The sequence below is a fragment of the Sparus aurata genome, chromosome 5 (genome assembly GCF_900880675.1).
Source record: "Sparus aurata chromosome 5, fSpaAur1.1, whole genome shotgun sequence".
Taxonomy (NCBI): Eukaryota; Metazoa; Chordata; class Actinopteri; order Spariformes; family Sparidae; genus Sparus; species Sparus aurata.
The window spans coordinates 852,936-877,853 of NC_044191.1; the positions used below are offsets into that span (position 1 = coordinate 852,936).

At 40.1% G+C, this 24,918-nt stretch overlaps 1 protein-coding gene across 26 annotated transcripts in view; it reads right to left on the bottom strand.

The window, feature by feature from the left end:
- Positions 1–24,918, bottom strand: part of cacna1ba (calcium channel, voltage-dependent, N type, alpha 1B subunit, a) — a 179,524-nt gene that overhangs the window by 32,137 nt on the left and 122,469 nt on the right. For 10 of the 26 annotated variants that reach the window (XM_030417884.1, XM_030417865.1, XM_030417864.1 and 7 more), the window contains 16 exons: positions 23,562–23,691; positions 23,281–23,340; positions 22,578–22,684; positions 21,249–21,260; positions 18,233–18,253; positions 13,968–14,064; positions 12,934–13,094; positions 12,682–12,819; positions 9,559–9,760; positions 6,121–6,285; positions 5,592–5,702; positions 5,427–5,510; positions 4,956–4,961; positions 1,328–1,444; positions 1,059–1,124; positions 841–932 (listed from right to left, as the gene is read on the bottom strand). In XM_030417884.1, coding sequence (XP_030273744.1) covers positions 841–932; positions 1,059–1,124; positions 1,328–1,444; positions 4,956–4,961; positions 5,427–5,510; positions 5,592–5,702; positions 6,121–6,285; positions 9,559–9,760; positions 12,682–12,819; positions 12,934–13,094; positions 13,968–14,064; positions 18,233–18,253; positions 21,249–21,260; positions 22,578–22,684; positions 23,281–23,340; positions 23,562–23,691 — 1,569 coding nt within the window. The remainder of the gene's footprint in view (positions 1–840; positions 933–1,058; positions 1,125–1,327; positions 1,445–4,955; positions 4,962–5,426; positions 5,511–5,591; positions 5,703–6,120; positions 6,286–9,558; positions 9,761–12,681; positions 12,820–12,933; positions 13,095–13,967; positions 14,065–18,232; positions 18,254–21,248; positions 21,261–22,577; positions 22,685–23,280; positions 23,341–23,561; positions 23,692–24,918) is intronic. The other 16 variants (XM_030417887.1, XM_030417891.1, XM_030417871.1 and 13 more) reach the window with 5 other exon arrangements.

Below are 24,918 nucleotides of genomic sequence, written 5' to 3' on the forward strand. Positions count from 1 at the left end.
ACTACAGATATCTTGGTATATTAATTGACGAATCCCTCTCTTTCGCAAATCATATCCAGCAGCTGGTGAAAAGATTGAAGCTGAAACTGAGTTTTTATTTTAGGATCAAATCCTGCCTTTAACTCTAAAAAGAGACTGGTTACGGCCACTTTTATGTCTGTTCTGGACTATGGTGATGTTTTATATATGCATGCCTCGTCTCAAAGCTTACATGCTCTTGACACTGTGTATCATGGAGCTCTGAGGTTCATCACTGGTTTTAAAGCACTGACTCATCACTGTACGCTGTATGAATGGGGTTGGATGGTCTTCCTTATCAACACGCAGACTGAGACACCTGCATATTCTCATCTATAAGGCAATTTTAGGTTTTCTTCCTTCTTACCTTTTGTCCTACATTAACCGAAGTAACGCTGGGACTTACAATCTTCGGTCTCAGGATTTGCTCTTGCTGTCTGTCCCAAAAGTCAGGACTGAACTGGGAAAGAAAGCGTTTAGGTTTGCTGCTCCCTCTGCCTGGAACATGTTGCATAAACTTTGAAACATAATGAGTTGTGTCGTTGAACTCTTTTAAGGTGAAATTGGATGACCTGGAGGCAAAAACATCTGGTTGTAGATGTTTTGCTTGAGGCGGTTATTACTGTAGCTGACATTCAAATGTTGCTGTTTTGGATGCAAAGTGTTTTTAATGTCTATGTCTACCATGTGTTTGTGTGTATGTATGAATATGCTGCTGCCTGTCCTGGCCAGGACACTCTTGTAAAAGAGATTTTTAATCTCAATGAGTCTTTTTTCCTGGTTAAATAAAGGTTAAATAAAAATAAATAAATAAAATTATACCTGAACAGCAGCATGAGAGCTTGGAGGAAGGTGCGAAAGTTGTTGTGGTGATTGATAGCTGTGTCCTCATTCAGATCAATGTTGCCAAACACCTGAAGAGGAAGGAAAGTGATTTCTACTGTCTCAGCAATTTGTACTTCTTGTTTTTCACAATCAGATTGCAACATTCAAATGGTGAACCACTTTCTGAATATCATGGCCTCTATGAACACACCCACCTGCATCCCAATGATGGCATAAATGAAGAACAGCATAGCAATCAGCAGGCAAACATAAGGCAGGGCCTAAAGGAAACAACAGGAAACCAAAACACACTGAATTATTAATGTCCACTTTCAATTATTCCATCCTGGATGTTTGACTTTGTGTATGCAGGTAGTTAATATTTGTGGTTATGTGAAAGTTAAATAGCACATGTGCATGTAAATAGATGCTAGTATACATGCAGTATGTGTGTGTGTGCACATGTGATGATGTGTGTGAGCACCTTGAAGGACTGGACGAAGGTCCACAGTAAGATGCGGATGGTGTAGCCCTGCCTCAGCAGCTTGATGAGTCGAGCAGCTCTGAACAGCCTCAGGAAACTCAAGTTCAGCAGCCTGTCCTGTTAGACACAGACGGGACATCAAGCACTTACTAAACAACAACCCTATCCACACACCAGTATTACAGGGCTGAACTGTTTGAACAGTCACCACAGCTGGACACAAATGGTCACAGTGGTGACATGTTGATCCCCTTTAAAAAGAGTGCATGAACAGAAACATACAAGTATAAATAAGTATATATACACAAGGTCCAAAGTCTAACTATATTTCATTAAATCCGAGCAAAGGAGCTCATGTTTTCACCCCTGACGATTTGTTTGTCTGTTTGCTGTCATCAGGATTACACAAAAACTACGAAACCGATTTCCATAAAAACTTGGATGGAGGAGGGGCCTCAGCCCAGAATAGACCTGAATACTGTTTGGACGTGGATCCAGATAAAGGGACGGATCCAGGACGTTTTTCTTTGACATTATGAAAGGGGGGCTTTTTCGACATTCTGATTTCTTAAGGATTAATGTATGGATCTTGATGAAAGAAGTCAGGTGTATTCAGTGGGCTGGTATCTATGAATGAGTACAATTTGATGCAGATCCTACATCTGGTGATCTTAATTTATGGAAAAGGAGTTACTGGTGGTTTAAAATATAAACCAGGCTACAGAGTTCGATTTTAGATCAGGCTTGAGTGAATTAAGGATGACTGTTGGGCCTTGGTGGAGTTATACATTCTACTCAGTGCCATTCCAGTTCATTGAGCTCTTCACTCATTCATTGAACTAACCTCTAGCTTGTTTCTGCATTTGTAAATTTGCAACATTATTTATATATCAGAACTATAATTAATTAGTAATTTAATCCTGTGTAAATGTGTTTTCCTGCTCTCTCTTCTAGAGCAGAGGTGATTAACAAAATGCTGTGCAGAGCTAAAAGTCGGGGAGTCGGGGACCACTGAGCATCACTGCTAGTGACTGCTCTGAAACGTTTGTGACGTGATGACATGCCAGAAACAAATCCATCTGCTGCTGTGTGCCTTAAAGGGCCACTCCTCTCAACATGTCCACATTAGAAAACATTTGACTGTGGCTCTGGAGGAGATGTATCAGTTCGGAGAAAGTAACTCTGATTATGTCACCAAATGAAACTGGGGTTATTATTATCGGGTGTAAAAAGCTTAAACCATAATAAGAAATAAAGCCCTGTCACACAGAGAATCTGTTACATTTTTGTCTCCATCATTATGTTAAGTGATTACTTTTTATCATTCAGTCATAAGGTTTACATCACATGGCATAACAGAGAACGGAACGGAGCCACAAAGATTTCAAACTTGAAAAAAAAAAAAACATAACAGAAAGCTTTTTAAAAGTTTACTTATTAAAGTGCTTGATTTTAGAAAAATAATGAAAAAAATCAAATGAAAGTTTCCTGGAGTTTCCTTTCTTCTCTCTCTAAAAATCCCCCTCCAGTCTCAACCAACTTAAAACAAACAATCTCAACACAGCTTAACAACTGAGCAGCTTTAACACCTCCTTTCCTCTTTCTCTCCCTCTAATGTCTCTTCCCTCCACTGTCTTTGTTCAGTAAGTGCAGTGAGATCTAGCTTGTTCTGCAAGGATATTTACATTTGTGCTGAAGAGGTCAGGGAGATCCTCATACACATGTGTAGATGCTCACTGGTGTGCCAGAAAACAATATTTTGTTTGAATAATGGTCAGGAGACTTTTCACACAGAGACCACATTATCTCCATAGCGGAGGTTCGCCAATTCTCTGCTGTTGTTTGTTCACACAGTGCACTATGTGCTCTAGAGTCAAGCCGCACCGGTGTGTAATTCACAAAGCAGGACGGTGCTGCGGTTCCAAAAGAGGTGTGACGGTACACGTCATGATGATGATGTCTGTGTGGTTTTTTTCAACATGTTTCCCTCAATGTCCTCCTGTTAATCCAAACATGAACCCGCAGACAGTTTAGAATCATATGAATGCTGTTATAATGTTTTGTGTTTGAGATCCTAACAGCACGCATCCTGGAGGGGCAAGGTTACGTTTTTCGTTCTAAATGACATAATTACATGATCGCCATCAGCAAACAGGACGCTGTCTGACTCTCACTCGCAGGGAGGGAGGCCGGCAGGGCTGACCGTCGCTGTTTTTTTTCAAGACAGTAACTACAACAACACAGTAGTGGAAGAAGACAAACACTTGGTGAGTTAAAGTTTTTTGCCGGGAACAGATGCTGTTTTTTTCGGGCAGAAATGTGATGAAGAGTCGGTAGGACGGACAGGATGACAGACACTTGTCCACGGATAACTGAAGTATTTTTTTACTCATATGAGTTGCCGAAGACACTACCAGCCACTAGGCTACTGTTGTTTGGTCATGTAATGTCTGCCTCTGCAGTGCCTCTGATACTACCTCTGGAGGAGCATTAGAGCCGCAGCGAAAATTCACCCCATCTGAAACTTTCACTCAGAGGGTGATGCAGATGATGATCCCTGTACTCAAAGGTAGGGTGAATGGGCTACTGGAGGCAGTTGGCTGTAATTTCTCTGATGGTGTTTGGGACCACGGCATGTTCAAATTTGAGTGGGTTTGTTCGCTGCTTCGTCTTCGTTTGCTGCTTCCTCATCAACATGTCCAGGCTTTGAAACAATCACCAAGATCCCAGAACATATGAGAACATATGAGACATACTGTTTTGGTTTTGTTCTTCAGTTTTCTTTTTGTTAGAGTTAGCCATGTGAAATCCCTCTTCTCTGCCTCACGTATCTATCCTCTCATCTGTGCGTATGTTTTTTTCGCTGACTGACTGGACTCGCCAAGGCGCGTCAGACTTAAATAATTTATTGGTTATGGGTCTTAGTCCAGATTCGATGGCATCATGAATTCTTGAGGCAATATGTTATGTGAGGTCACAAACACTGACCTTCAACCAGCAAAATCTGGATATAAAATCAGGATCTTCGTGATAAATATGAAGAAATATCGTCAACTCCCCATTCACAAGAATAGGATGTATGGAAAGACATCTCAAAAACATAATGCATCTGGCTATGGCTATCACCGGCGCAGAGGCAGAGAAAGCTATTTTGTTGAACTGGTTAGAGGTTACAAGAATCTCCCTCAAAAATTCAAAGTGGCTCAGACACAATGCATAAGAATTGATTATAGTGTATTACAGTAACACAGTGCTCTTGTCAAGGCAGAGGGAGATGAGCATTTGATTTATGTGTGTGTGTGTCTGTGTGTCTGTGTGTGTGTGTGTGTGTGTGTATTGAACGGTGTGATGCTTCAAACCGTATGTTAAATAGTTACACTCAGTTCAGACTTGTGCTTCACTGAACATGCTACAGAAATGTAATTTATTTTGTGCATTTTACTAAAAAGTGACTTGGAGACATGTGTGAGATGTTTGACAGGGTGTTAGTAAGGGTATGTCACAAGGTCTCAAAGCACAGTAGAAACATGGTTGAAGTACTCCTTTAACTCATTAGACCTTAACATTTGACCTATTGAATAAAACAGTAGGTGAGCTGAAATAATGTCAACAGAAAAAAATCACTCACCGTCGTCTGGTGGTGTTTGGGATCAGGGCATGGCAACACCGGTGATGACAATCAACAAGATGAAAATGTAGAGGGAGAGAGAGACAGAGACATACGTAGAGCAGGAGGTGAGGTGGGGGGGGGGGGGAACAGAGAGCAGATCAAGATAAAGAAAGGAAGACAGAAAGGAGAGGCGAGAGAACAGGAACAGTCATATTGCACAACATAAACTGATACAGCTCAACAAATACACACGTGAAAAAGTCAAAGTCTACTGTACAATAAACACGTATACAGGTAAGCTCACAGAGAGGAACTGTCTGGAATGAATAGAGAAAGTGAAGCTGTGAGACTTGCTGGCTTGCTGCCATATGATTGTCTTTGCTGATGTGGCTATTGAGCTTGTTTGCACAAAACTTGCTATACATGCTGTCCCTGCCCCAGCTCATTAACTTGACAGCTGTGTTGTTTGGATGCAGTGTTCTTACTTACATTGATTTCAGTCACCAGGATGTCAGTGATGCTGCCCAACACGGTCACAAAGTCAAACACGTTCCAGGCATCCTTTAGGTAGTTCTGAGAAACAACAGATGAAAATCATGAATTGTTATTTATCATTCAGGACATGACTGAAGTTGCTTTATAAATGTTACCCACCAGAGGACCAAAAGCAATAATCTTGAGGATACATTCCAGAGAGAAGAGAGTGGTGAAGACTATGTTGAGGTTCTTCAGCATCACTTCATAGAAATCTGGAGCTCCATGGAACTAAAAGAAAATGGTGTTTCAAGATACACTTAAGCTGATCAGGTTTCTTTTTCAAACATGTGGGTTAAAGGGATAGTTAGACATTTTGAGAAATGCACGTATTCGCCGCTGGCTAGCATACTATCCATAAAAACATGCACTGTTTTTACAATTAATTTTGTGTACTGATTAAACAAACAACACATACAATGTGCTGATGGGCAGATTTTGTTAAGACCTTTGCACATCCAGTGTTTGTTTCTTCTTGTCCGAAATTGCCCCATGTAAAAATAAAAACAACGTTTTCACGGGCAAGAAAGGCAACAAACATTTGTCTCAAATGTCAAACTTTTCCTCTCCTAAGCTACTAAATCCAGGACTGACTTCCTATAACTATATTAGTTCTGCATGCATTATGCATATCCTTAAAAGTTCTTACCTTCATCATGAGTACCACAGTGTTGAGAGCGATCATGATCATGATGGAGTACTCAAACGGAGCTGAGACCACAAACTTCCACATCCTGTACTGGAAGGACTGCGTGTTCTCGGGCATGTAGCGCGTCAGAGGTTTGGCATTAATTGCAAAGTCAATGCAAGCCCTCTGTAACAGAGAAACCACACCTCTGCTTCACTGTCTTCAATATTTGACAGGAACTTCTCTCCATTAGTCTTCAGAAGATGAAAGAATATATCTTTTATTGAATACTTAAACTTAAAACTTAAACTTAAACTTCAGTCGGCTTTACAATTTTCATCAACTTTAGGGAACTGATAAACACTAAGTGGTCATAAATTCTGGCCCCAGGTGCTAATTACAGTAAAAAAAACAACAACCTGTGAATCAACATTAAGTATTAAATGAATACCCAGCTCAAAGAGTTGATAAGTTAGTAACAGACTAGAACGATTATTGAAACCTTGAAAGACTAGACAGCCCACACAAAGAAAATGTATTGCCAATTAATACTGCAATCTGACAAGGGAAAGAAATGTAGGGAAAATGTTGGATGTGCATGAGTTGGTGGATGAAGAGAAGAGAGCAACATGACCAGTAAATTCTGCTCAGCAGAGGCAGAGCAGAGAGAACTTGAGCAGAGTGAAGCAAACCTGATAAAGTGGATTCTATAGTTACGCTTGCTCTGTCACTTGCAGCACATTGCACATGTGCTCACTGCTTTCTGCCACCTCTGTTTTCATCCTTGTTTTGCCTGCTGACATACAGGATGTCATATCAGTTGTCCTAGTAGTCCTGTAAAACCATCTTAATCCTAATGACAAGGACAGGCAGCAACTGATCTAATCTTCCATCATCAACCATCCAGCCTTAAACAGACTCGTGCCCACTGAGTCCAATCAGTTATCACATATTAATTATATTTGGAATGTGCTCAACAATGTTTTTTCTGTGCTTTCCCATGCCTGTGTCCTTAAGTAAGCTATGTAGTTCAGCCTCCTTTGTTCCCTCTAATTACACATTTCTCCGGCTGTGTGAAATGATTGTGGTGAAAGATGTTCCCTGATTTGGGTTAATGATGGTGGCGGAGAGCAATGTATTAAATGCCGCTCCAAGATGCCATGCAGGTGCTCGGTTGGGTGGAGATTGGACAGCCATTACATACAATTGTGGTGAAAAGTTTCCATTCACTCATAAAGACATCACAGTCTTCAGTTCCAATGAATTCTACAGCTCTCGTATTTCTGTGATGAATGAGTGGAACACAAACTACTTTGTCACAAAAACACTCATGAAGCTTGGTTCAGTAATTAATTTATTATAGGTCCTCTGAAAATGTGATAAAATCTGCTGGATCATAAATGTACATACAATAACTTGAGTTAGCAATTTTGATGATTAAAGAAAGTTGTGTGAATCAAATGCTCTTTGTAGCATGGTCTCTTAAATCTGTAGTCTGTAACTATTTTTTTGTTATATTTGCTAAAATTGTCATTATGATCTGACAGTAGAATAAGATACAGGTCAGCTGTGTAAAAATCCACTGTCTGTGGCTCCACCCAGTGGCTGTAAATAGATGTGCAAGAATCCACCGCTCCTGTCTCAATACAACCAATCAGAGCCAAGGAGAGTGTCTGAGCAGTGTCAATCATTCTTACGCTCAAGCTCAAACTGTAAACAATGGCGGAGAACAGACAACACTAACAACAGAGCTGAAAAATGCCCCACCATTGCCCATGTCAAAGAGAAGAAATAAGAAGAATGACGAAGAAAACCAGCGTAAAAGAAAGAATTGGGCCGAGCCAGAGAGAAAACTAGGGTAAATATCAGAGCGTCATTTCAGAGGTGGAGGGAGCTGCGGGATTTGAAAGGACTCAAGAGCGACACAGAGTTTGCGGCTTTTCTGCTGGACAAGTAAGGACCCCTGCTTGATATATGTTTTATTCTATGTTTTAACCACAAGGCTATAGCGGCGGTGGTAACAGTAATACTCACAATAGCACATATGGTCGTAATATGACCGTACGATGTTGCAGTCCAGCTACGTAGCTTGTTGGTTAATCTAGCTTGTTAGCTTGTATGCTAACTCCGGTGTTTAGCTCTGTCTTTATGGCTACTGGTTAGCAAAAGTGTCTTTCAAGTGACCGGGCAGTTAGAACGTTAGTTTGTGTTCAGTACCTCTGAAGTGGTTGAATTGGTTTAGAGAAATAACGTTACTCATGCTTCAGAAAGGCGGCATGGTAAAAATGGTAACTTTGTCTACCCTGATGTGAGGAATATTGTTTGTTACATGGGATATCTACAGTGATCTGCATGAGGTACTCATCATTGTAATTTAGTTGTGTTGGTCAGAAATAGAACAGGGGTTAGAATCAGGGCTTATGTTGTTGTTGTTATTTTGAATGCGCTGTCTTGGTTATCTGGTGTCCTCTGTTACCGTGGTTACAAGCCTGCTCGTGCACAGCAGCCTCCTCTGTGGGAGGGGCTTTGAAGGCAGGGCTGCAGCAGCAGAGAGGAAGAAGGAGGGACCTGGGAGCTGTATCATTCACATTTTCTGACTAAGTCCACTTTTTTCTCAAAACTCCAGACTGCAGCTTTAGCTTCTTCTGAGTGATTATGATTGATAACAGCTGGTGACTTTCCTGCGCCCATTTTAATAGGATTTGTTTGATACGCCCATTAGACTCAGCAACAAACACTTCCCAAAGTCCTGACTTCAACTCTATCGAGAACATGAAGAAACAAGTCTGTGCCAGGAAGCCAACGATTGTAGGTAAACTTCACTGATTCTGTCGAGAGGAGTGGTTAGAAATTCAGCCAGAGGATGACCAGAAGCTGGTGGATGGCTATTGAAAGCACCAGATTGAGGTGAAAATGGCCACGAGACATTCAACCAAAAATTAGAATGACTGATCCAGTAGATTTGGTCACATTTTGAGAAGACCTATAATAAATCAATTACTGAACCAAACTTCATGAATGTTTGAGCTGTAGAAATCATTGGAACTGGAGACTGACATGATATTTACAAGTGGATAGAGTCTTTTGACCAAGGCTGTATATGATTCACATCACTTTCATTCATCATTTAGGCAACTTGTTCTGAGGAAGTTTCTTTGACCAAAACATCAACAGACTAGCCTTATTCACTAGGTAACGAGTATGGTATCACAGGCAATCATATCCTTCCAAACTCTGGAATGGGTCTGTCTTTTCGTTGCCTGATTAAAAAGATGGATATAGTGTCTAGTATGATAAGAGGCTCATGCAGGTCTAGAATCATTAATTTAAAATGCAACCACATGTAATGAGCTCCTCAGACTCAGGTGTCTCCTACCACCAGTGTTGTGTAAAATATACTGCCAACATAAGTTTGAAATAATATAAAGCTCAGAATTGTTTGTCATGTATATGCTTCACCTCGTTCTTTTCCAAGCTGCACTCAGACAAGGCTTTGTCGCCCTGCTCCTGGAAGGTGATGATGATCAGAGCGACGAAAATGTTGACAAAGAAGAAAGGGAAGACCACAAAGTAGACCACATAGAAGATGGACATTTCTATCCGGTAGCCTGGACTGGGACCCTGGTCTTCAAAGGTGGCATCCACAGAGTGCTTCAAGACACTGCAAGGAGGGTAGAGCACAACACAATAACAGGTGAGACACAGTAATACATCCAGTCTTTACTGTGATCCTCCAAGATGATAAGACTTCCTCTGTAATACCACAAAAATCTTACTCCAGGGCATGATCAAAACTATTGTGACTTAAAAACAGTGTAACTCAACAGATGAAAAACATGACGCAGGAAAAGCTTATTTACCTAGAAGCAGACTTTGACAATTAACTTTTTTTTTTAATTTGTAATAGACATGTGATTAATATTAAGCATTAGACATATTAAAGCTTACTTTCATTAACAGAGTTAATACACTGTGGTTTTAACAGCAACACCACAACAGGTCACAGAAGCCTCCAGGTTATGAGAAGTGAGCCGTATATAACTGACATTGAGAAGGAGCCCCTGACTTGCATATACATCATTCATCAGCAAATTACCCACAGAACAAAGTGCAAAGGCACCAGCTGGTCTTCAATAACAAGTGGCCATCCATGGTATTTTTTGAGTGTGACAAACTGAATAAAACTCCAATAATAAAAACCTGCCAACAAAAACAAACTAAAAGGGCATGTACAGTACACAGGGTTCGTACACATTTTTCAAGGTCAAATTCAAGCACTTTTCAAGCACTTTTAAGGGTCATTTACAGAATTTTCCAGCACCTTATCGCTGGGGTAAAATACATATCTACAGGAATATATATACTCATGATTATTTATTTTCACTCTTTATCACAATTATGTACATTGTATTATGCTGTAAACTTCTAAAATGATGTTTCATAATTGCAAAAACTTTAGAAATTAAAGGAGAACACAAAGTTTATCCAAAAAAAGGGAAGCCACTTGGCGTTCTTCAGGTACACTTGCAGCGAGACAAAGAGAGACCTGAGAGCAGCCTGTAATTTTCTTTTTTGACTTTTATAAGCTGTTTGCTTATTCATCAAAGTTTATTAATATTGAACGTGTCATCAGTCCAAATTGCATCAAATTCACCTTCTCCTCAGCCATCCTTCCCTATTGCTACCAGGCTGCATGTGTGACGATACACACACACACACACACACACACACACACACACACACACACACACACACACACACACACAGGTTTTATTTCTCCTTGTAATAAGCAAACTATCCAGTCTGATCCCAGTGTTGCCAAGACACAGTTATAATGTCAAGCACTTATAAGCACTTAAACTAAAATCCAAGCACTTTTCAGACCTTGAAAACACAACATTGAAATTCAAGTACTTTCAAGGATTTCAAGCACCCGTACGAACCCTGAGTACAGTATCTATACCTTCAGGAATACAGGTAGGGACTGGCAGATTAAATGTAGTGATACACAAGGCAATGTTATGGTAATGAAGGTAGTGATGAAGGAGGTGCCTCGCTGCTGGTCTTTTACTTTGACTGCCACAACAAAAGGTTCTGACTTGTCATTGTTGCATTGAAAACCACAGCTATCCTCTTAAAAAAGTTTATCCCATAACTTATTATTTCACTACCATAAAGTGGGGACGTGGAATGTCACCTCTCTTGGGGGGAAGGAGCCGGAGCTGGTGCGGGAGGTTGAGTGTTACCGGTTGGATCTGGTGGGGCTTGCCTCCACGCACAGCATTGGCTCTGGATCCAAACTCCTGGATAGGGGCGGGACACTATTCTCCGGAGTTGCCAAAGGTGTGAGGCGCCGGGCGGGTGTGGGGATATTCACAAGTCCCCGGCTGAGCGCCGCCGTGTTTGAGTTTACCCCGGTGGACAAGAGGGTCGCCTCCCCACGCCTAAGGGCTGGGGGGAAAACTCTGACTGTTGTCTGTGCATATGCACCGAACGGCAGTTCGGAGTATGTGGCCTTCTTGGAGGTCCTGGCTGGGGCCCTGCAAGGGCGGTCTTACTGGGGGACTTCAACGTGCACGTCAGCAATGACGGAGATACCTGGTGGGGCGTGATTGGGAGGAACGGTCTCCCCGAACTGAACCCGAGTGGTGTTCTATTATTAGACTTCTGTGCTAGTCACAGTCTGTCTATAATGAACACGATGTTCGAACACAAGGATGCTCATAAGTGTACGTGGTACCAGAGCACCCAATTTTGTGATCGTATCATCTGATCTTCGATCTTTTGGACACTCTGGTGAAGAGAGGGGCAGTACCCAAACATCAGGGTATTCTCTGAAACTTAAAAGGCTTTGCCACATGTACTGGCCTCAAATTGTAAAAGTAATACATGTCTGTTTAATTTCCTATTAAAAAACCTTAAAGCTAGACCATCACTTTTTTTCATATTAACAATGGATGAAATGATTGTGTATTGTGAAGGGTCTTGACTTCAGGTCGTTTACCTCAGTACTCTGGTAAAGCTAGTTGCTCTCCACTGCCATCATTTCTACCAAGCAGCCCAGTTCAGATCAGTTCAGTTTGTTAAACATCAAATGGTTATTTTTGCATTTCCATAATCAAAAAGTGTGGGGTTAGTACCAAAACAAATACTCCTTCCTGTTATTTTTGCTTTTCTTCTCATGTGATCTGACATTTTTCTCAGGAGTAAATGGAGACCAAACTGGTGGATGAGTCAAATAAAAAGAAACTTTTTTTTTACTACTAACAATAATAATGTTATCATCATCATCATCATCACCATCAAGTATATCAAACTAAGCTACAAAAGAAATCCCTATCAGTGACAGATAGGTATATGTTGTGCTCTGACAACTTGTTTCGTATTTTTTATGATTCCACTCAGTATGTTTTTAATATGTTTGAAGTTGAACCTTCTACATCTTTGTTAAATTATTTTTTCTACTTGCATTTTCAATGACTTAATTTGTTCCACATAAACCATTGCAGTTAGGTCGTAGGTTGGCATAGTTTTAACTATGAAAGCATTGTTTATGTCTATAAAATGATCAGCTTTACTTACGTTGGCCAGCCCTCCCCAGTGGAGACAGTGAAGAGGGTTAGAAAGGCCCAAAGCACGTTGTCATAATGGAATTCATATTTCTTCCACTCTCTTGGCATGGCAGCCACCTCTTCTTTGTCGTAGTCTAGAAACTGTCCTCTGGAAGACATGGAGGCATAAATGAAGCTGAGTGGGCAGAAAGGTGCAGGCTCTAGTTTGACACCATCAAGGTTTCTGAAAAAAGAAAAGACAAAGTTGGTGATTGGGACTAACTTGCAGTCCTTCTGCAGGCCCTTGGACTCATCTGTGCAGTAGAAGAATTTTCCTTTGAAGAGCTGAACTGCTATGACAGCGAAGATGAACATGAAGAGGATGTAAACGATGAGGATGTTAAGTACGTTCTTCAAAGAGTTGACCACACAGTCGAACACCGCCTGGTGACACACAGAAACACACACACACACAGACACACACACACACATTTCATTTTGGGGGTTGAGTGGAAATTATTTCTGAACATAGTTGAAAAGTATTATATTACATTTATTTTAATTATAATGATTAAGCTGATTCTGTAATAATGTAGGAGAGCCTGAGCTGCAGGCCCAACCTAGGCCCAGGGAAGATCATGTGAATGTGAATTCCTAGTAGCCTGGCCTGCTGGTAAATGGTCCAGACAGTGCGATATATTAACATGAGATTAAAAGATGAAGCTAAGAGGAAGAAAATACACAGTAGATTCGAGAAGTAGCTTATCACTGTTATTTACTGGAACACAATACTCAGCAAGATATCAGATCTGTCAGGGGAAAAAGGTAAGCTCCCTGTAGAGACAAAAGCTAGCAGCAATATATCTTAACAAAGCAAAACAGTCTAAACACAAAAAGCCCAAATGTGACTCAGTTTCTTTAGAAAAAAAGAAAAGGAAACAAAAAGAGGATAAACAATTGCTCATCTGGTTTAAAATCTGCTGTTTGTCTATTTTTGTACCGAAGTTACAGAAACTATTTTGGATTTCATGGATGTAGTGTTAATGAGGTCATTGTATTTTATTGTTGCATGTAATGTGATTTAAGTGAAGAAAACCATTTATCTGAATATTCTTGTTGAAAGTTTTTTGTTTTTTTCTAATGAATTACAATGTATTAAAGGGTGTGCCTAACTGTAAAAGTCACCAGGGCATCGATTATAAAAAGTGTCAGTAGAAGTGGAACCCTGAGGTAGGTTGTCTGCTTGAATCACAGCTGAGCTCTGTAACCTGTCTAAATGAATCACAATAACACAAGAAGCAGCAACAGGGGAAGAACCTTGAGTTTTGGCAGACGTTTGATGGTCTTAAGAGGCCTGAGCACACGGAGAACCCTCAGTGACTTGATAGTGCTTATGTCTTTGCCTTTGGTCCCCCTGTAGAAAGCAAGCACAGTTAGATCACAGAACTATCACCTCTGGCATGTATTTCATCAGTTATTTTTCTGAATTACTATAATAATATACAGCATACTTAAGAGAAATTATTTCTGTAATACAATTCTTTAACCAGTGTCCTGAGCACGATAAGTGGGGACAGATAATGGTGTGGAAAGAAATGAAGCTTCCTATATGTTATCCTATCACTTACAATTCCATTGGTAATGTTAACCATCTGATTTTAACAAAACACTTAGATTCTAGGCCACCCGATCTCCAGTCTTTATGCCTTACTAGACTGACCACGTCCTGACTCTAGCTCCATAGCTAACACACAGAGACTAATAAAATCAAACCTCCCACCTCACCAAACCTCTTTCCAAAAACTATTCCTTTTACCCCTTGTAAGAGCCAAATCCACTATAGAATTGTTGTGCACTGACATTTTAGCCCCAAACATTGTGTCTTTGTCTAGCCAAATGCATTTCCACTCATATTTATCTATCATTTAAACTGAGAGCAAACTATGGTATGTTCAGCAGGATATTGTCTGTAGTCTCTGGGACTAACTGTCAAAGCCAAAATATAAAATGTGACACATTTTACACTTGTGGAATAGGTCTAACTGTGTTGTACTGTACTGATGACTGTGACTGTACAGGGCAGAGAGAGTATTTTTCAGTGACCTTTTTGTCATGTTACTCCTGAGCAGTACACACTCTACAGTATAGACATCCTCACACAGGGACATGCACCTTCTGACCATTCAGCTAAGTGTACCATGTAACCCTGGTTTACATGAACAAGTCGGTTGGAAATTTCTGCTTGATACACATGCAATCCAGAAGTTATTTCACAGAAAGACTTTCGCTGTTCTTTTGCACAAAGAAGGCTGCATTTCAACACATTGTTTCCCATGCAAACATGGTCACACTTAAGACTGTGCATCAGAGATCTTAATCAACCAGATATCCTGACTGTCCATTTTGGGTGATTAAGATCTGAAACTCATTTGACAGCTAAAAAGAGACATAGAAGAAAAACATCTGACAGTTGGCACCATCATCTTTGCAGTTTTTTTTTTCTTCTCTGTTTTTTCAGGGTTTTTGAAGACTGTGTCTCCAACCAGTGTCTCACATTAATTACCTACTGTAGAGGCTCGTCACAGATTCATATTAATATGAACGGATATCCAACCCTGTCTGAATGCCAAAGTATTGTATATACCATAGCTGTTTTGAATGTCCAAACGCAACGGTAAAAAACCTGCTTTCATGGAAAATCCTCAAATGTAAATCATACAACTGATAAAAAAAGTGCACACTTTCCATGAAGGCACTTGTGCTCATTTGTCCACATGTGAAGATCACACTTTCAGAGAGAAATTCAAACCATACAAACTTTCTCATTCCCACACACCTTGGCAAATCACTATGTAAAGCTGGCGTGCTTGGTGGACAGTTCTGAAAAATTGACAGATGCAAACTATTTCCGAGGGATTTTATAGGCTCTTCAACGGTCTTCCCTTAAAACAAACTGAGCCCTTTATGATGAACATCTGAAAACAGATAGACGGCTACAAGGGATTGTATTGTATTGTATTCAACAAGCTTTCAAATGTCAACTGGAAATCTTTGTCTGGTCAATCAGCAACATGTGTTTTCTGTATCCTGTCTGCTGTACAGTGGATAGTTTTATACACACGTCATAAAATTACATAAACATGAAGCCAACAAGACAAACACTGACAGAATACAGCTGCATAGAGTGAGATCAGTGGTGTGTATTGGGTTATTTATACTGCACTGCAGCACTTAAGTGTGCTATTCAGATACTGTCATGTCACAACGCAGATGATTTACTGTATTTACATCCTATAAACCCTACAATATGATTTAGTCTGAGCTTCTGCCTCAGTATAACAATAACAACCGAGTTCTGTTACAGGGATTTGGTGTTGAAAAATACTGTGTCATCACACCCAGATTTCATTGTCCATCCTTTTGTTTTCCGCTGCTTATCTGGGGCCAGGTTGGAGGGGCAGCATGCTTGGAAATGTATTCCAGAGATCCCTCTCCCCAGCAACATCTTCAGGTTCCTTCTGGAGGATGCTGGGGCATTCCCAAGTGAGACGAGATACAGTATTTAGTTCCTCCAACATGCTATGGGTCTTTGAGGGGTTCCTGAAATCGACCAACACTTCCTCTGTAGAGGAGGAGGAATTGAAAGACTTAAGAGAAGTCTTATCCATATCCGTGGCAGAGGTCAAGACAGGTCAGGCAGGCAAGAGAATATTCAGTGGCAAGGAGCCGTGTGTGGATGAGATTGAGATTGAGATGCTGTAAGCTTTGAACAGTCTCGTGTGGTTGAGGCAGAAGAGGGGCACTGTTATCCATTATAAAAAAGAGAGGAAGGTGTGCTCCAGTTATTGGAATATAACACCGTTCAGCCTCCAAGAGAAAGCTTACGCCAGGAAGTGCCGACTAATTGGCGTAGCTCAGATCCAGGGGGAGCATTGGAGATCTAACAGTGGCAAAATATCTCCTATTTTATTCTGAAATGGATTCAAGTGAACAGATCATAGTGTTGCCACATGCACTCTAGAAGGCCCCAAAGAACCCTGGACTGTTTGAGAACCACTCCAGTAAAATGTGGGATGACAAACAGCATGGCATCCATGTGACATGATGACACAGCTTTTGTCTTTTCTTGTGCCCTTATGAGGCGCCTACATCAATCACAAACACATGCAACAGCTTCCATGCTCTGATGCACATTAGTCTAGCATGCGTTTATAGTGACAGAGGGCTGGGGGGGTTCAGCCCAGACACTCACACAGTTACAATGAGGGCTAAGAGAACAACCACATAAGACATTCTGATAGCTTTCAAAGAATACCCCTCAACACCCAGATATATATAGTGAGACGCTTGGGGGTGTGAAGGTTCAAATGATAATGAGGATATCTGGCACAAGTAGCTGAGGCCATAACTGTTCATCATTTTCCTGGAAGGAGAACGCAGAGATAGGCCCTGAAAACAAAATCTGTCTTCCAACTGTCTCAACACTGCTCTATTTTTACATCCATTCCACCCCAGAGTCTCTCTCTCTTCTCTCTCTCTCTCTCTCTCTCCTCTCTCTCTCTCTCTCTCTCTCTCTCTCCTCTCTCTCAAATAGAGCAGCCTGTGATTTAAGTATGATGCAGTAGTTACCCCTCTAATGTCACTTGTTGAAACACCCTTCTAGTGCAGTAGCATAAACAGTGAGAAACATCTGAGTCAGGGGTTGGGGTTGGTGGGTGGGTATTCACAGGACTCCCCCTCCAAAGACCAAGGTTTCTATCCAGTTTGTGACCAAGAATGATTTGTTTATAATTCACGTAACGTCTCTAGGTTATCTTAAGTGAAATACATATCTTCCATCATTTACATATATGAACTTGGGAGTATTCTAAAATTGTGCATGTCCTCATATTTTCCACAACAACAATGGCCGTAAGTACTTCTTGCTCCTCACCACATACTCAATACTATAATGAGTCAACAGTTATGAAGAAAGAAACTTTACACTTTAAACACCTGTATTTCTAATCTCATTCTGAGGTATGAAGGGGTGAATGTCACTGTTAACAGACACAAGTTTGCTGACGTTGGCTGCTGTGAGGAAAGGTAGATGGACCAGCACCGGAGGAAACATACATTAGACACTAACCTCTAAATTACAGACTTCATTCCAAATTGCAGTATAAAGAATATGTCTATACCATTTAAAGCCAACTTTTGATTATCATTGTTTTTTTTTAATTAAAGAGATTATTTAAATAACTTGTATTGTTTATTGAAGTCATGAAAAAGACATATGCTCAAAATAGAACGTGAACAATCTAATTTCCACCCTAAATGGTAATAAAGCAATTTGGAATGAAACAGCTAAAACCAGCAGTGGTTTTGGCAGGCAGAGGAAGGTTTCAATTGAAAGCTGTCAGACAAAGGTTACCATTGTGTTGCATTAAATAAACTGGATTATGAGTTTAATTATCTTATACATGAAGCTGATCCAAGCATAAGTAGGATGGTATTTAGAGAGGGTTGGATTTGGGAGAAAGGGTGAGGGTAAGGTATGGGTACAGGGTGGGGGGTCATGGTGGCATAGGGAGGTTCCCCACCTGGTCACACCTTGTTGCGATCTACTTGGGGGAAAACAGTGGTAAAACAAGGTACAGCACATTTATGGATGCTTCACACACACACAAAATAAAGCATATGTTTGCATCAAATTAAAACACAATAGTTTCTATTACTGAAAACAGATAATTAGATTATTTTGGCTGCTAGCAGACAACTGGGTGAGTAGATCCCAGTAAAGAATAATGGATTCAGTTTAGGCCACACAAGGAGAAAATAGCAGGTGTGATTGGATGCTGAATGTGCCTGTTATTTTTTGGAGGCAGCCTATCACTGAACACACACATCAAGATCACTGGTGATTATGACAGGCAGTTGCTCAGCTCTGTAATTGCACGCTGCTACAGCTTCTCAGTGTCAACCAAAAGATCAAATAAAAAGAGCAAATGCCAACAAAACAGGCTTCTTTGGAGATTTTGTAATTGTGAATAATATAATCAAGGAAATAGATTCATCATCCCAGTCATGAAAATCAGGTTTCTCACTATAAAATGTGAAGCTGACATTAAAAGGCAGAATTGCAGTTTGCAACATCAAGTGTGAAATGCACCAAAGAGCTGCAGACTGGGCTCGACACCCGCATGTTTCCAGTAGGTGAGATGACAGATTCACAGTTCAGGCTTTGATGAGGATGCTATGGTTCACTGTCCTTGCCACAGGCAGTCGATTAGATGGATTGCAGGCAGAATGAGCTCTGGCAACATGCATGATGAGTGAATGACAGCTGTCTATCAAACAGGACTTTCTATCTGTAAGCGGCTATATGAGAGTTTCCTGGAGCCAAATAGTGTCTGTAAATATGTCCTGTGAGTTCCATTTAACATGTTAAAGCATCAAATATGTGGGTTTGAATGCATAAGAACAAGAGACAAGAGAGAATCATTGCTACAGAGATCCAAAGTGTTCAATATAAAATAAATATGCACATAAGTACAAACTGCCTCTTTTTCAATAATAGATGTAACTGCACATCAGTTTAATTGGACGACATTCATTTAAAATGCACTTTTTCCCAAATCTGGTTTTATTTTGAAATTCAACTTTTCATAATGAAAACTGGTTCTGGTATGTGGAGTGACAGAAAAAGGCTCAGGAATGAATATTGGCATTGCATACATGCATCTTATGGTTACTGGGTGAAATCAAACAAGAAGTCATAAAAACTGTTAGCTTAACTTTCTTGAGTGAGAAATGAGCCGTTTATGGTGATAACGGTGGCAGATTGAACACTCAAAATTCTGATTAGCAATAACTTATTGATTTATTTCAACAATAGGTAAACAACTGCAGGCTTCTTACTTCCAGCCAACAACTGTCGATTTTTCAGCTGAAGTGAAAACTGTCATAGTACATTTTATGACTCGTGATAAGCTTGCTAATTAATGTCAGTTCCATGAGTTGGTTTAAATGCTGCCTCTGGTTGGCTTTTAAAGGCTTTAAACCAACTTATTTCAAAACAATCTTGTAAAAGAGTCTTTAATACACAACATACATAATATCTTTATGTCACAGGCAAGAAAATCAGCATCCTCATTAGTCAAGCTAGTTAGCTTTAGTATTATAGATATGATAAGGAAAAACTAAACTGAAACTATTGAATTAGCTAATGATATGTTCGCTCTTGACCCTGTAAGCAGCACTAGGTAACCAGTTTATATAGTAAGCTAGTAAGCATTATTTCATAATGTCTTATCTATTTATTTATTCATTTATTCAGTACTGAACACTGGGTCTCTGTATCAGCAGGTTGTCAGTCATTGAAAAGTGCCGCTCACTGTATAAGTCTTGGTCATAAAAAAGTACTTACAAATGCTATTCAGCTCAGGTGTGGAACTGAACCATATCAATATACCCCGTGTACAATATGATGCTGGGTCAGGTTGAGTAATGTTGTGTGGAACAAACTGCATAGAAATGGAAGTGATGTGACAGTATGGTTATAGGGTAGCCATTAAAAACCTATAGCTAACAGCATTAATGTCATACAGTTTATCTAACGGGCATGCTCCAATCACAGAGATCAGTATTCCCTGAGATGTACTTATGCCTTCTGGAAGCAGCCTGCTTGTTACATTCGTGAGCCTCTGTTGAATTAATAAGCCAGAATGTGAAATTGGTTGTTTTTTTCAAGCAGAGCAGTGGTGAGGCAAAGTGCTGGTGAAACACCTCCCATCAGAGGCTCAGGGAAGATCTGGATGATGAACACGCAGGTGACACGCAGGTGACATGGCCCTCTATAGCAAAGGAGAGCATGGAGAAGGACCTCCATCCTGGCACACGAGGGTACAGGAAGGTCTTAGATGAACGACGGGATGGGAGTGTGTTCAACGCACAACAGTGCACACTGCAAAAAATACTCATTCTCACAAGCAATTTCACTTCATATACTGCATGTCTTACAGTCTTGTAAAGGACATGGTGATGTATGTCTTTCTTCTGCAATCACCATTTCGCTCTAATAATCTATAATGATGCAGCAAGAACTCCAAGCATATAAGTAAATGTCAATATATCTATGGCTGAGTTTTGAATGACACATTTTGAACAAAGAAGGAATTGTTTGTTTAAATTCTTCTATGTTTGTAATTTTGCTACAAAACACAACTTTTGAAAATGTTCATATATTTGCTCAAAATGTTCAAATTTCTCTCAGAATTTAGGGGCAAATATGAGTCATTGCAGTAGACAAGGCAAGTTTAAGAGGAGTGATAACACTTACTTACTAGAATATAATACAACTAAGAGAATGTGTTGGTGCACTGTATTCATTTTAATTCAGAGTCCCCTTTACTTAAACAAACAGGGAAAATACAGCTGCATTCTTTAACCTGTGACAGGCCTTTACATGAAACCTGGATACATTTCAAGAAGTAAGACTGAATATGAGAGGAAATTACTTGCTTTTGCAGTGTAAGTCATGTATGTTTTCTCTCTCACATACATACACACAGATAATGTCACAGACAGGCAAGATGAGAGAGGTAGAGGAAGCATTACCCCATGAAGCTCCTTCAAAACGATCCCAGCACAGAAACGGGGAGAGGATCATGTCAATAAACACAAACATAACACCACAACACACACACGCACACACACAAATGCGAGCGCACACACACACACACGCACACACACACTCACACACACACAGACACACACACACACAGACACAACAGACTTTAAGAAAAAGCTGTGGCCAGCAGCAAAGGTTGAGTTGCCAGCTCACAGTATATATAATAGCCTACATCACTGAGATTCTAACAACCACAAATCATCTCATTGTATTTAAAACATCATGAAATTTCTCCTCTTCCCTGTAGTGCTACTTATCCGTCTACATCGTTTTGGTGTGAGTTGCTGAGTTGTAGAGATATCGGCCATGGAGATGTACGTCTTTATCAAGTAGAATGGAACTTGATGGCTCTCGGCTTGTTAAACTCAAAGTGCCAAATAATTTCATTTGAAATACTCAGCAGCATTGTCTCTTTCCTGAAAACTTGACCATCGTTACCCTAGATAATCCAAGCACTGTGTTTTGAGCAATTTCAAGTAGGGACTATTTTCTAACTATGCCTGCCAAACATATCAACGTGCAATAAAACAAGTTAATGTCCATATGGACGAGGGGCTTGTGCTCATGATAGAGCAGGATGCTAATATTAATGGCATCCTCCACAGCTGAGCTGTAACTTTAGCTAGCTTAGTTAGCCAGCTTCTTGAGGTGCACACTTTCTTCTGTGTGTTGATATAGACAGAAAATAGTTCCTACATAACACTGTTCAAAGCAAGCAATCTGTGGATTATGTCATGATTTCTGGAAAGAGACATTGCTGTTGAGTTTTTCAAACATATTCTTGCCAGTTTGAGCTTCACAAGCTCATTAAGTGCCATCTTGTTCCATTATATTGGAGATAACGGAGACATCTCGAAGGCCTATTTTTCTCCAAAACTCAGCAACTCGCGCCAAAACAATCTAGATGGATAAATAGCACAGCAGGTAAGAGGAAAAATGTGTATTCTTGATTTTGGGGTGAAGTGTCCCTTTACATTAACCTTTGGTTATTGCTTAAATATACTGGTATACTGTAATTTACTGCTTTCTCATTAAAAACATTAGGCGGACGAGATGCTGCAAGGCAGAATTGTTCCCACCACAGTCATATCACACAAGTTGTTTCTGACTGGAGTTAGGCAGATACTGTATGTTAAACCTGACACATCAGACCACCAGTCGCCAGACACATCTGACAAATCTGATGATCAGAATTAACTATTTGCAAATGTAGACATTTGAGTTTATAACAAAAATAAAAGAGTTTTTGAACTTACGAAAATGCAAAAGCCACCAGCGCCCCACTGACCACTATGAAATCCAGAATGTTCCACAGATCTCTGAAGTAGGATCCAGGGTGAAGCAGCAGGCCGAGGTCCACCATCTGAAACCATAAACACATCACTGTAACATCTTTTCATTTTTGATTTATTAGTTTTACTTTTAGTTTAGTTTGAAAAGTATTACACTCATTATTACATAATGTCACTGGTGATTTTCTATTGATTGCCCCATATTTATATTTAGATATTAATTTGTAAGACTTTCAGTGTCTCTTTAAGAACACATTTATTAACTGCTACTTTTGACTTAGAGACAGGTTTACCAATCATCACTATTTTTTTAGATTAAACCATGAAAGAGAGTTCAAGACATGAATTTAAATGAAAATATAGAGGATTATTAATAGAAAGGGGCATCCATAGCCCTGTCCATCCATAGCCCTGATATCCTGAATACACCACAATGGTCACAATGAGGTGAAGTCCTGGCACAGACTGCCTCAGTCACCGCTCCACATTCATCACTTAAGTGCTTGCAAAAGTAGAAATGCAATGAGTCAGCAACTCAATTCTGACAAATTATAATCAAACACATTGTTATCACAGATGACTTACTCTGAGGAAGAAGAGTGCTGTGAAAGACAGTGACGTCACTAAGTTATGAATGTTTAAATTGTGTCTTTATTTCCAAGTTTACCTTAATCACCATTTCAAAGGTGAAAACACCAGTGAAGGCATAGTCCAGATATTTGAGCACCTGAAAAAGAGAGATTAAATCAGTGCTGGAACAGTATATATAATATCTCATTATTAACTGGGAACAGGATAATTAACTTCGTTAACAGACAAAACACCCCACTAACTAGAAAATATTTCAGGATAATAGGAAACACCTTTTAAAAAGCACAGCTGGGTACATGTGACTGTAGGAAATATCATAATATTAGTGTGCATGTGTTTGTGTATACTTGGTCTCACATTGTTTCGAGGGGCGTTGGTCCAGACAGGATCCTCTGCTGCCAAAGCGATACTGCTCATAGCAATAACCACCAGGATGGACATCTCAAAATAACGCATAGTCACAATATAGTGACATAAGCGTCTCACTCTGAGGAGACAGACAGAGAGAGGGAGGCAAAGAGTAAGCAGCAGACACAGATATAAAAAAGATTGTGGCAGCCACTGTTGTCTCCTCACCACTTATTTGCTGCAACAAACAAAAACGTCTAAAGGAAGGATCAAAATAAAGCCAAGCTCTCAGTTACCAACATTTTTTTTTCACAACCACACATGGGACTTACAGTTTACAATCATATACTGTGTCAGTGAAACAGAGAAGAAATCTGCGAAAAAGGGGTCAGGAAATCTAAATACAGGAAATGCAGAAGTAGTAAAAGCGTGCACCCACAAGGTGTACAGAATGTATATCCTGATTGCTTTTCTCTGTTCATTTATTCTCAGTGTTGAGACATGGTGGATCTGCAGAGTCTCTAGAGCTACAGCTGCAGACAGCAACTCTCGTGTTGGTAAATATTTGCAATGATGAAGGTCTAATGACTGTGGACCTCAGTGTACTGAGCCTTCCTTTCTCCATAGCTGATTTTTTTTTTTTTTTACTTTTTTGGACATGTCAGGTCAAATGACCAGGAAAGGAAAGCAAGAGCAGAATATAACATAAAGCATCACCTAAACACTACTAGGATGAAGGAGGGAAACCTTTACACACATTTGTCATTCAAATACTTTCAAGAATACAGCATGAATTAAACATTTATACCCTGCATGGAGGCTGATCTACTGTAGCCAAACATGCTTAAACTTTATCTATGAGCTCAGCACACAAGTAGGTGTAGAGCCTTAGCCTTAAATTAAATTACAAGTGTTCCTGTTAACGTCTGACATGCAGACCAGCTAGCACAGTCTCTTGTGTGTGTGTTGGTATCGGGAATCGACAGTGTGTTTATGTAAAGGTTTATGGGTACACTGAGGAGATGGACCCTGGTATTGAGAGGCACCGGTTTCTTAAGGGGGAGAGGGACATGTTCGACACACACACAAGCTTCCTAATCACTCACAGTGTTGTAGGGCTGGGTGACTCTTGGTACCGATGTGATGAGACGCTCAATTAGAGATAAGAAATAAAAGAGCTGATATACAAACTCTCCATGGTCCGTAGTAGAGCCCGACTGACATATTGACCGATATGGAAACTTTATCTTTCTATAAAACACAAAAGGATGCTTGGGGTTGTTTATGATCATAAGATTCCCAGTGAGGTCATCATTTTACACAATAAAGCTTCCTGTTAGACTGCAAAATATCCTGCCTCTGTCAC